Source organism: Rattus rattus, chromosome 10 (genome assembly GCF_011064425.1).
Source record: "Rattus rattus isolate New Zealand chromosome 10, Rrattus_CSIRO_v1, whole genome shotgun sequence".
In the NCBI taxonomy this organism is placed as follows: domain Eukaryota; kingdom Metazoa; phylum Chordata; class Mammalia; order Rodentia; family Muridae; genus Rattus; species Rattus rattus.
Genome location: NC_046163.1, coordinates 44,105,277 through 44,118,973, shown reverse-complemented (window position 1 = coordinate 44,118,973; position 13,697 = coordinate 44,105,277). Strand labels below are relative to the sequence as shown.

Genomic DNA, 13,697 nt, shown 5'->3' with positions numbered 1-13,697 from the left:
TGTAGATAGTGTCTTCTGGTTACAGGCAAGTCTGACATAGTTCACAATTCTATAGCTGACACACATCCAAGCTAGTGAATATCATTTTACAGGGTTGACCATCAGTGATTTTTTTTCCTATAAAACTTTCGACTTCTTTGGAGAAACATTACCTGTCATTTCACGATATACCGGGTAAAATTAAAAGAAAGGAAATCAAACTGTAAAGTCAGTTTAGTTCACTCACTATTGACAGTTTCTGGAAAGGGCTGCTCCTTTGGTTACTGAGTAAGATTAGGAATTTTTGCTCAGCCCTGAGAAACACAAGAAGAGTAATCAGATGTCACCTGGTACTGCAAAGTCATAATATCATCATCATCATCATCATCATCATCATCATCATCATCATCATCATCACTACCACCACCACCACCACCACCATCATCACCATACTCAAAAAAATATAACAAAGGTAGGATTTGTTCTCAGGCTGTGGAAATCTATGACAAATATGCAATCCGACTGACTTCTAATGTATATCAAGTTCTCACCAGAACCTATGTTGAGTTCACCACCTAGCTCTCTCTGGTTTCTCTTGCTCCAGGGCAGGCCACAGTCTAGACATTGTGTTTAGCTATTCACTCATCATTTAAGTGTAACTTTAGGAGATGAAGTCCATGCTACTGATAAACTGATAAATGTTTATGAATGTGTCTCTAGTTGACATCTCCCATGAATGGTTGTTGTAGTCGATAGACTTTAGGAAATGCTAGGTTGGCCATAGTTTGCTGTAGGACTTCCGAGTCTTTAATATAGTTCTATGAACCATACCTCCATAATACAAAAACAATCTAATTTGTTCCACAATGTTGACAAATTGAGTTTATAATATAAAGATGGGAATAATACATCCCTGAAACACTCAGAGGTTGAATGATTTCTCAAAGTCCATTTGTGGTAAAACTTTCCTGGTATCCATGGCCTAGACTCACTCATTTTTTCCTCTGTGAGATTTCTTTGTGATTAGTCACCTGCTTGACAAGGGACCTAGTGTAGAAAAGTTCTGAGTAAACAAAGAGCGCTCTGTGCCGCAGAGATTTGAGGACCTTCTTTCCTCCAGATGGGAAATTTCTCTTTTATAAAAATTCCCACTCTATGAAGGGGCTTTCAACCCCATAAGAACAATAATACCAACCAACCAGAGCTCCCAGGGACTAAACCACCATCCAAAGAGTACACATGGAGGGACTCATGGCCCCAGCTGCATATGTAGCAGACAATTGCCTTGATGGTCACCAATGGGAGAAGCCCTTGGTCCTACCAAGGCTGGACCCCCCCCCCCAGTGTAGGGGAATGTCAGAGCGGGGAGGGTGGTGGTTGGGGAGGGGGAACACCTCATAGAAGAAGGGGGAGGGGGTATGGAATAGGGGGCTTATGGTCAGGAAATGGAAAAAGGAATAACATTTGAAATGTAAATAAAAAATATCCAATAAAAATTTCCTGCTCTAGATCTCGGGCAAGAAACAGGGAAAATGTATCTATGTGCTTAAGGCTGAAGTTTTCAGTTAAAATATTCATTGAATTTTGTTGGCATGAGGCTGGCATGAGTGTATGAGGTTCCCATTGCAAACAAGTTATATGTATAAGACCTTTACTTTTTATCTATTCCTAGCTGATGATCAAAATTTAATAGGAATATAGTTGAGATTAAAGCACTTACATAAAGGGAGAAAAAAGAGAAATGGATAAATAGTAATGAAAACAGAGTTCATAAGATATTCATAAAAGATTATTAACTTTATTGTTGGAACAGCTAAGATTGACCAGCAATGGGGAAGGATCTATTATTTGTTTGCAATGGCTAAAATGATTTATTGAAATCCTGTATTGGTGAAGAGTAGAGAATCAGATCTTTTTATATCTGATTATGGTAGGGATGTGAATTAAACACCTTTATATCTAACTATAAAGCCAGAGTTTCATGTGATAATGTCAATACATATTATTTTTAATGGATACTAATAAAATAAAATAAGGTGAAGTAAATCTAAGACATTGGATTAGGATAAGACAAACAAGCAGAAGGGAAAGAACCCAAGAGAAAGCACAAGAATTAGAGGTTTACACATTCAGGAATCCCAGAGAAATGCTAAGCTGGAAGTCTTAATAGTGTGCAGAAGACATGGTGCAGACCTGTGAAGGCCCTGCGTGTGCTGCTTCAGTCTCTGTGAATGAATTCTCTTCACATGAGTTTTGATCATGTTGATTTAGAAGGCCTTGTTTACTTGGGGTCCTCTAACCGCTTTGGCTCTTATATTCTTTCTACCTTCTGTTCTGTTGGCTTCCCTGAACCCTGAGGGAAGGGCTTTCATATCACAAATTTGTCTCTATAGGTCAGTAGAGAAGCCTTGAGCATTGACAGCTGTCTTCCAGACAATGTTACTTTTACAACATTTAACCTTTCCACAGCATTTAAAGAAGCCAGCCTGTCTCAGATTAAAGGGAGACTTAAGCAAATATCCTGGAGGAATAACTGAGGAGAGCTTTCATGATAGGCACAGGAAGCTTTAAAACATGTGCATTCTCGTTGTGTGGTCGTGGGCTGGATAAGAAGGAATAATGGGAGGAGCCTTCAAAAGGGTATGCACTGTGTCAGAGATTATCTGAGCGTACAGTACGACTTAGTAGCTTGGCACTGGACTCTGGCAATCGTGTTATCGAATCTTCCCTCCTCTACCTCGTTGAACTTGGTGAGAGCATGTGGGTTACCTAACCTCTCAACTTCTACAGCTTCTCATCTGTAAAATGTAGATATGAATTCAACCAATGTACCATATTTCTTGAAGAATGAAACAGGCTAATACCCTTCAGTGTTTACCACAAACTACCACACACTGTATGGCTCTTACGTATGAGATGAGAAATCTAGAACCATTGAATGCTGTAGAGAAAGTGTAGGCTTATACAGACACACGCTGGGCATACTCTATCTGAGAGAAAGCAAGGTCCCTCCCCAGTGGCCAAGCGATTACCTCTGGGTAATGGGATTTTGACCAATATTACTTAAAAACAAAACAAAACAAAAAATCCAAAACAACTTTTCTAGGGGATAGAAGGATAGCTTAGTGGTTTAGAGCACTTGTTGCCCTTCCAGAGACCTGAGTTTGATTCCCAGGACCCAGGTTAGGTTGATCACACCATCTGTAATTCCAGCTTCAGGGAATGCAGTACATGGCCTCTGCAGACATTACACACACACACACACACACACACACACACACACACACACACACGCACACACACACACACACGCACACGCACACGCACACGCACACACGCACACACACCAATTTCTATAGTGTCTAACCTTTTTCTTCATAGTAATCATACTGTATTTATCAGAAAGGACATAACCTAATTCTTTAGGAGTGATATTAGTTATCACTTAAGAGCTATTATACAGAGGTATGTTTCAAAGGAGATAATTACCTCGCTCATCTTTCTTTCATTTTTTCTTTAAAAAACAAGATTTAAGTATACAATTGGATGAATTCTCTGTTAATGAACTAATTAATTGTTAGCATAACAAGCAGTTATGGCAGGGATGCAGACTTGATTTACTCTTTGCTCTGGACACAAATCTTGACTGCACTTCCCAGCTGCACCCATATCCACATTGCCCATTTCCCTCTTTTGCCCTTATTTGTAGACAGCACCACTCCCCACTGTCACCTTGATATGTAAGTGCTTCTCACTAATGAAATGCAACCAAAGAATACACGTCACTTCCTGCTGGTTAAGACATGTGTGTTTCTATGCTGTCTTGTCCTTTCAGGCAGCCAGAGTAGAAGCAGCCCAGCTTCCTGCGCCAGTTTTTTGTAGGGACAGCCTCCAAGGCAGACAATGGACGAAGGGAATTTGCATTTATTTTTGTTTCAGGCTAATCTGAATTATACAAATCTATGTACAGTGGCCTATGAGTGACCTTATTTATTTTATTCAATGAATTATATTGCACAATGTGCCACTAATGAATGTATTTTTAGTCAGAGCACCTGAAGATTCAAAAATATTTTAATGTGTTTCAAGTTTAGAACTAGAAACAGAATGTCTGTATCTTGCAACACACGTATTTGGTTTGGTAAGACAATGGTCGTTCTCTTCAATGAGTATATCAGTTTCTTTTCTTCTCAGTGCTTCATGGAAATGTGTATCAATTTTTAATACTCTGAGTGATCGGCTGCATCAGATCTTTGGCATTATAGTACTATAATCAGACTTACCAATGTTTGTCACTTGCGTAGGAAAATATGGGGGTCCCACGGTCACCTTGATTTCTGTTTTCATGACTGTTACTGACAAGATGTTTCTTAGCTTTGATGCTCCCTTGGCACTAGGTGACCCTTGTCTTACTTGTTTCTTAGTTGCCCTGTAGCAGAGAGTCTGCGGCATGATTTGACTAGGACACAGTCAAAGATCACATGAGCACTTCAGAATTTCTTATACATTGTATAAATTCCACTTCAGAAATTCTTAGACATTGTATAAATTCTTAATACATTAAGGAAAAGGTCAGTCATTGGTGACATTTTTATTAAAAACATGTAAGGCCACAGAACCATCTTTGTACTTTGTTTCCATTTTTGTATACTTTTTATTTGTGTTTTAACATAGAAGACACACTTACATGCATCTGTCACATACAGTGTGGTTTTGAAGTTTATGTCCCTTCTTACCAGCTGACTGCATCGGTTAACTACGATATGTATTAGGTATTACTACACATCGTTACTTTTAAGCTAGAACACTTATAATCACCCTTATTCAAGAATATAATATATTGTTGCTGTACTCTTAGCATTGTACAGCAGATTGTACATATTGTATAGTACAGCCTGCAATTATTTCTTCTGTAAACTGACAGTGGGTATCCTGTGACCAGTACCACTCAGTCCCTCTCAGTGCTTGTTGACCATCAGTCTACTCTCTCTTTCTAGAAGATCAGCTTTTTTTTTAAAAAAAATATATTCGATATGTGAGTGAGGTCATGGAGAATTTGTCTCTCTGTGCCGGGCTTATGTCACTTACCGTAACACACTATAGTTTCATTGATCATGTTTTCTAGGATCAAGCCATGCGTCAGTGGACCCTGAGGTTGATTCCATGTCTCGGTCGTTGCTGATAATGCCAAAGGAAATGTTGAAGTGCAGATTCTGCCACGCATCCTGCTTTTCTTTCTTTTGAGAGAGGTGGGACTGCAGGATCACTTGCTAGTTTTATTTCTTGAGTTTCCTGAGCACCCCCATCCGTTCTCCATAATGGCTACACAGCAGTTTGTTTGTTTGCTTATTCATTTGTTTACTTATTTTCTTTCTCTGAGACATGGTTTCTTTCTGTAGCCCTGGCTGCCCTAGAACTCTCTCTGTAGACCAGGCTGGCCTTCTACTCAGAGATCCACCTGCCTCTGCCTCCGGATGCTGGGATTAAAGGTGCGCACCACCACCTCAGCTCAGTAGTTTTCTTTTTAAGTTTTCTGAGGGCCACGCACTGGTCTCCACAAGGGTTACAGTAGCCAGCATTCCCAGTAACAGTGCCTGAGACTTTCTTGAGCGAGTCTAAGCTGACCCTATACCTGTTTGTATTTTGGAATCGGGAAAGCACAGGGATTAGTCCATGTGAAGGAGAAGCAGGAGTTAATAGCAAATGTGTTCAGGGCTTAAGTGGTACAGTTGTGGAAAGAGTTTAAAATGCATTCTGGAAGCTCAGATGAAATCTACTTGGATTAAATGGCATCAATAAAAAATTTCTTAGAGATTAATTTATGATCCTCATGGAAATGTAAATTTATTTTTATATTTCTAATATTAATGATAAAAGCTTATAGACTATATAGCATCAGTAAACATACTTTATTGATAACTATATAAAATAAGAAAGAAAACTAAAATTGAGTATCAGAAAGGTTGGTGGAACCGATATATTCAGATTCTGTTGGAGACGTTGCAAATGAAAAGTCTATTTCGGGAAGAGCATACAAAGATAACAAGAACTCTAAGTGCAGCAGTATGATCTCCCTCACTACCCATCTTCCAAATTCTTCTCAGACCAGATTATATTATTGAACAAAACCTTATAGACATATCTGTGTCGCAGTAGCAGAAGAGAATAGTTAATGTGTGCACGCCTGTCGACAGTACAAAAGCAAAGACGGAAGGAATGGGAGCAGCTACTTGACTTGATGCTGAAATAGCGACCGCAATGATCGTAATTGGGTAAACGTGGACACCACTAGAAGGAAAGCTACTGGAGTTTTGTTTTGTGTATTTACTTGCGTGAATATGAGTCTACCTGCGCCCCTAGCCAGGTGCTCGCGGAGATCAGGGGAGGCCATCGGATTCCCTGGAGCAGGAGTGATTAGTGACGGTGAAGTTCATTTGTGGGTGCTGGGGATGAAACTCTGAAAGAACTGCGGGCACTCTTACCCACGGACCCCTCTCTCCCTTGAAAGGGACAACTGTTCTCTCGTGTTTATCTTTTTTCTAAAATAAGATTGTAGAACGGTTTTTCAAGAAGTTTAACTATTTCTCTGTACATGTTTCCCCCAAACATGCGTAGAGAACATGCTGTTCCTCCTCCCGTGGTCTGAAGCAATGGGTGCAAAGTGTGCAAGGGTAAGGAATGAGAAGAAAAGGGAAGGAGCAGCCAGGGCAGCAGCTTGGGTTTCCTGTGGAGTCAGGCAGGGGCACCGGGGGCTGAGCTGTGGTTGTAGACATCTTCTGTCACAGGCGGCAGGTGGGACGGACCACCGAGACCACACCGCCTCATTTCCTTTGCCCTGCTATCACCCTGAACCATGACAGCGACTGGCTTCGGGATGGAAGATCTGACCTTAATCTCACAGCTGTGAAAAAAGACGGCTCCCTTCCCCTCATGCACAACTTAGTCTCACTGACACATTAACCACACCGGGAGAAGAAAAGGCCACAGGGCCTCGCGTTGGTATGAACACAGCAAAGGAACTTGTGTTTAAATAAAAAAAAAAAAGAAAAGAAAATATCATCATCATTGCAAAGACTTTCCGTGATTCCACACCCACTCCGAAAGCCCCTCTCAGCACAGGAAGTGTGCTGACCATTGAGGGAAATAAAAGGGGCTCCTGAGCAGTCTGGTCCACATTCTCCCTGCACAGCTCAGCGAGACCTCAGCCATGAGACTTCTCCTCCTGACTTTCCTGGGAGTCTGCTGCTTCGCCGCATGGGTTGTGGAAGGTAAGCTGAGCCTCTGGGTTTGGCTTGGGTTTTGATTAGAATAAACTGTTTTCTCCAGGTAAGCCTCAAGCTTCATATACAGAATGGAAGTGCTAATTTCAACTCAGCTATTTTGGACTCATGCTTATTTATTTAAAGTTGAATATTATATATATATATATATATATATCAACACTGTGAGCTAGAATTAAAATAGAATAATCTGATTTTTTTTACCGATAACTATTTAAGCACATTAATCATCCCTAGAATGATATTTTTATTAATTCTGGCAATGACTACAATTGAGTTCCTTGCTTTTATTTACTTAAAACTGATTTGATAAATTATCAGACTCTCAGGGTTTCATCACAGTGGGGAATGAGCTCAAAGACATATGCTCAGAAGCAAATCAATGCTTTCTACGTGAAAAAGTCAAACAAAAAAATTGACCAGAAGTTCATAACTTCACATCAAAAAATCAATATTATTCTCAACTAAACAGAGGAGTCTGCCAATATTGTTGAGAATATTATCATTCATGTTAGACTTCCTGAGTTTTTAAGTCAGTCTTTGATACAGAGAGTTACAGATAATTCATATTGACAAAAAAGCCTGGAAGTTATCCCCAGGTAAGATGCAGAAGCACCAAGCTCAATGTTCAGTTGCTGTTTCCTAAAGGGTCACCTCTCCCCACTGGCTGGAGTTGACTCATAGATCTATTTCTGTTCTGCACTCTTAGACTGTAATACCATAACTTTATCATAGATTCTACAAGGGTATAAAGGGAGTAAAGGACTCCTTGACATTGGGCAAAAGAAGAAATATTGACGAAGAAAAAAACCTTCAAGAGTATTCAGTTAGGTCACATGCTGCTAAAGGAATGGCATTTCGTTGGGTGACAGGTGTACCATCCAGCGGGGCTCAGGCTAGGACAGGCATGGTGGTGGTCTGTGGGAGCTGAAAATGGTCTTGCTCTCAGTTTTGCAAGTTTTCTATTCAAGGGAGTTTCGAAAACCTTGCTGGTATTTTAGTGTATGCCAAACGGGACAAAAATAATCTTCGCTTTGACTTAATTCTGCAAGGGCTTTAATAGATTGCCCAACACTGCTGAGAAACAGCAAATCCTAGGTACAGAAGACAGGGCTGTGCCAGCCTTGGGCACTCATGTACACTCGACACAGAGAAGCACCGTTCTTGAGTCATGATGGAAAGCTGAAAGGGGCCAGAATTTCTTTTTCTATTGAGCCCAGAGGAGTTCAGCACAGGATGATATTGGCTGGGTAAGGGGTGCACAGGTTGGCGTTGAGTATGAAGGGAAGGGGCCGTAAGAAAAGGGGTGCCAGCGAACAGCTTCTAGGTGCATATTATGAAGAAATGACTTCCTATGGAGGTAACACCACAGTTAAACTTGATCATTACCAATGATGACTTGAGACCTTCTGCATCTGCGAAGCACACACCAGCGGCTCCAGCTAGGGAGGGAATTAACACTTTGCTTCTTTGGAGTTTTACCAACTCCTAAATCTCGTGGTCTCTCCTTGGACATCTTTCCTTGTGCAGTGGAAGGTAGAGTTATAACTTAAGAACTTAACTGGCCGCCTTGGCCTATCCCTTTGAGACTAAGTCCCGAGGGAACCCTTCTGTCCCATGTTTCACATTTGACTATTAGAAATGAGAACATATCTGTTTGTTCAGTTAAATGTGAACCGTGTTCTTCCCTTGAACGTTAGCTTGCCCAGTTCACTCTGTGTCACATCAATCTTTTAACTAATTTGCAGCACAGTTAGTATCTGAAGTGATTTCTGCTTCTCCACTTTCCCGGCTCCCTCGCTGTAGCATGTATTCCATAAAACAGGGTCAGTGCCCATCTGAGTCAGTGCCTTTGACATTTGGGACACAAAAGGACAGCCTAAGTAAGTAGCTGTTGAGAGTGTACCTGGGAATTCTGCTGTTGCAGTTTGTTTTAATGAAAATATACAAAGATGGATTCTAACTTGCTACTGTTTATTTGTTTTTGAGACAATATCTCATTTACATAGTTCTGGCAGGCCCCAAACTCACTATGTAGATCAGGCTGGCCCAGAACTCTCAGAGAATCATCTGCCTCTGACCCCTAATGTTGGGATTAAAGCAATGTATCACCATACCTGTTTCCCTTGATGCATTTACTATGAAATTCCTAAAACAATATTACCGATCCAACTTTTAAAATTAGCCAGACATTTTACCACAGTCTTTATACACAAGCAACTTGGGGTGCCAGTATGTGGTTGTATACTCTGATCACGTTTTAGAGTGATGTCTCAGAACTGGTCACTTGTTGAGTTACAGTTTTATTTATGTTTTCTTTTTCCTTTTCTAGGTGTGGGCACTGAAGTCCTACAAGAGAGTATCTGTGTGAGCTTAAGAACCCAGCGGCTGCCAGTTCAAAAAATCAAGACCTATACCATCAAAGAGGGAGCCATGAGAGCCGTAATGTGAGTGTCTGCTCAAAGCTGCAGTTTCTATTTTGAAATATAGTAGGAAGAGGTACTGCTCTCCTCAAGAAAAATGGGTCAACATGGCAGAAATCTTAGCTTAGCCAGAAGCTTGTTCTGTCTTTATTAATCTTGTCTTCTAATGACAATTATTGAAGGAGAGAAAAGGATAGAACCCTCTATTCTTTTGCTCAACTGTTGAGTCTGCATAGAAAATAGATGAACATTGTGTTCATTTTTGATGGCCAGCCCAGGCTGGGACTTACCCAAATAGCCACACAAATGTAGGATACTTAATGTGTAGAGTGCCACACTTTATATGTGGCTGTACCTCAAGGGAACACATTCAGAATTTGCTTCCATGAAAGCATTGTCCCCCAGAATCCTCTTTGCAGAAAGAAGATCTCTCTCCAATGCACACTTATAGAGATTCACACTTAGAAAGGCATGTAAATCATCTCCAATTCTTCCATGGAGTTGAGTAGTTCTAGGCGGGAGAAGGAAGCAGGGCTGGCACATGGAACTAGATGGTCCTAAGAGTTCAGTTTCCCTTCAGTATTTGGTGTTCTGGTGAGTTACAGTCTCCAAACACTGGTTGCCACCTGAAGATTTCTCTCCCGTGCTAAAGTAGACAGCAGAAAGAAGGTGCTAATGGATGGTTCTGAAACATGGCTTCCTTTGCCAATTTATGCACGATTCTCTTTCACTGGACCCATATGGCTAACTATCTTTTCCTTGCATTATAGTTTTGTCACCAAACGAGGACTAAGAATTTGTGCTGATCCGCAAGCCAAATGGGTGAAAACAGCCATCAAAACCGTAGATGGCAGGTCCAGCGCCAGCAAGAGCAAGGCTGAAACTATTCCCACACAAACCCAGAGGTCCGCCAGCACAGCCATAGCCCTGTCTGGGTAACAGCCTCAAGACAGTGTTACCCTCAATCACCAAGCAGCTCATCTCAGTTCCCAAGCTCATGGACTAATTACGCTATACTTACTTTTAGTGAGAGTGTTTTATGAATAAAGATTTTTATTTTTTGATGCCATTCATATTCATTTCAGATGTTATAAGTAATAAATATTTATTTTTGATGATCAAATATTCTATATTTGGTTTATTATATAAAGGTAATATATCATTTGTTTTATTTCTCTCTCATTGATATCTCACTCTCCTTATCTGTCTGTCTGTCTGTCTGCCTGTCTGTCTCTGTCTCTGTGTCTGTCTCTTGTACCTCTGGTCTCTATAATGGGAATATTTGGACCAGTGTTTCTTGGAGAGGGAAGCTGCATCCATCACTCTTAAGTTCCGCTGGTAAGAGCCTCCCGAAGCAAGTTACAGAGTTTTACTCTGCCAGTGACAATTCTCGATCTATTTCAGTTTCCTAGTAGAGCATTATTTATAAAAGTGGTGAGAAATCATCCAGCTGTCCCCACATTCCCATTTTGAGGGATAACAGCTCAGAAATTGGGTTCCTCTCAGGCTTGACTTCAGGCGAATTCTCTTACCACTTGGTAGGTTGTTCAAGTAAAAGTCGATGCTTTGTGAACTAGGCAATAACCTTATTACCTAAGGATGGGTTCTTTTATTGTCCCCACTACGGTTACCATTGTCTAAGCTCCACATTACTACCTATGGGCTTTCAATATTCCCAAACATTGTCACGTGGAACTTCTCTCAATGAAATCACATTTTACAGTGCATTTTTATTTGAATATTTGATCACTTGATACACAAACTTATGCTTTCTTGGATTCTCATTTTAAATGGCTGATTCGACTCCATTTTATGGTTCTAGTAATCCAAGAAGCTGTCCTGTTTCTTAAGCTGTCTGAAGAGAAAGAACTGGCCTTATCCTTGTAGTTGAGTTGAAGAAGAATTCTTGAGGAGACATTGAACAATAAATACTAAGAACCTTTGGGCATTCTTTGAGGGTATCTGAGCCAGTTTGCTCCTGACTATACAGAGACCCCGAGTAGAAACCAATAAAATGTCACCTCCCAGCCAGAGGTCTGGCCATATATTCTTTCCCATTGTCATCCATCCATCCACTGTGTTTTCCAAAGATGTGTTCAGGAAGACAAGAGATTAACAAGCAGCAACACCTTCCTTAGGAGACAGAAAACTAACAAGGTCACAGAAGCTGAACAGAGTGACTTCTTTACTTTTGAAGTAATTTGTTGATTCATTTTGAATTTATGTATATGTGCCAGTGAAGTTATGTGCATCACATGCATGCAGATGCCTAAGGAGACCAGAGGGCATCAGACCCCCTGGAAGTGAGGTTTTTGGCAGTGGTGAAACATCTGACATCGGTAAATGAACTTGGGTCCTCTGGAAGACCAGCAAATGTTCTTCAACTGCACCATCTCTTGATCCCTAATTTTCTGATTTAATTATATATTATGCTTTCCAAATGACTCCCAGACTCTAGAGGATCGTAATGGTAAGGAGGTAAGCAAATGAAATCAACATTATTTGATTTCTCAGTTTTAAAGAATTTTGCTTACCAAATATTTTGGTTTTAATAACTAATAAAGGATACTTTCTTGCTTAGCTAATGAGGGTTCACTTAATCACATGATAAATCTATTAAAGACAAAAGAACAGACATCAAAAAGATTCAGTAGCTTTCCTGAAGGCTTTTGATCATTCATAGACAGAAGTCAGACTGAACAGTTGGAAATGAGGCTCTGTGTTTGAACTGTTGTTCTGCATTCTCTATACAAGTAGGCATGCTTAAGTAGACTCGATATTCTTATTTATTCTTATGCTATCCCCTTACTTACTTTATAATTAATTTATTAAATTACCACTTACTGGGGCGGGGGGAATATGTGTTCCAGCGCTGAAAACCTAGCCGCAAGCAGAAAAACTCCCCCTTCATTCTGATGAATTCTCCCTTTTCCTTTTACTCAGAAATTGGAGGCTTCCTTCACCTACCCATCTAGCCTGTGCACCCCCAGGGCCTTGCAGAGCACAGCAATGCAGAGGTAAAATTACACATCTTGTCTTTGGTCTCGTAACTCCAGGAAGCTTGCAGTGTGATAACCCAAATGTGTTCAGGGTACTATGTGAACTTCTAGGGAATGCAGAGTCCTAGGTGCCCTGGAGCAAGTTCGTTTAGGTCTTAGCATGTAGGGAAGAGCAGCTTTCCTTTGGAAATAACCCAAGACCAGGGGGATGAGACAGTTGTCCGGTTCTGGTACATTCCAGGTAAGGGAAATAGGTAGTGTGCATGAAAGATTGACGGGGAGAAAGATCTTGATGTGCTAAGGAAGTTGAAGCATTTGCTATACCTGAGAAACACAAAATGGAGGCTACACAGCAATGCACAGGGGCAAAGGAGAGCCCGAGAGACACCAGACACACAGGGAGACCCTGTCTCCGAGCCACTGAGCATACGCTCCATTTAAAGTCTACGGGGGAATTCTACTGGTTGATTGGCAGAAAGAGTACAAGAGCTAAGAAGACGAGAGCACGTGACTCTGGACTTAGTGACCGTTGAATTTGACCTGGTGGGCTCAGCTGTGCTCTGCCAAGTGCCCGGGTGAACGGCTCCTCTCCAGTTTTCTCTGCCGCTGAGAACCAGGACAGAATACGAGAAAATCACACTTACGGGTTTAATCTTAGGATTTGCATTATTGACTGGCGAAGATCAGACCTGCAGAGAAAAACTGGAGCTAATTACCTGCATGACGTAGCAATTGAGAACAAGAAGACACGGCACACTAGTGTACTTGTAGAGAATCCTAACCCAAGCCCATTTTGATTTATTAAGTTCCTGAGTATTTGTTGAACTCCTGCAGAGTGTGGGGGAATAGGACCTACTCAAGGCCTGTGACAATCACCAAAGTCATTCTTAGTCAGGCGTCTCAGACAGCCAAACTCAGGGCTTCTCTCTTCTGATGGCATCTGCCTAGATTAGGGTCCTCCAAGGGCCTGATCAGCTTCTGGACTTAGCTCTATTATTGCTTGTATTTCCCCGAAG

General features: G+C 41.0%; 1 protein-coding gene across 1 annotated transcript; it reads left to right on the top strand.

Annotated features, from left to right (window-relative positions):
* Window positions 1–7,142: 7,142 nt before the first annotated feature.
* LOC116911455 (lymphotactin) lies at window positions 7,143–10,805 on the top strand. Its single transcript, XM_032915425.1, has 3 exons — window positions 7,143–7,247; window positions 9,592–9,706; window positions 10,453–10,805. Exons 1-3 carry the CDS (start codon window positions 7,187–7,189, stop codon window positions 10,619–10,621), a joined length of 345 nt encoding a protein of 114 aa, XP_032771316.1. The 5' UTR covers window positions 7,143–7,186; the 3' UTR covers window positions 10,622–10,805.
* Window positions 10,806–13,697: the final 2,892 nt, after the last annotated feature.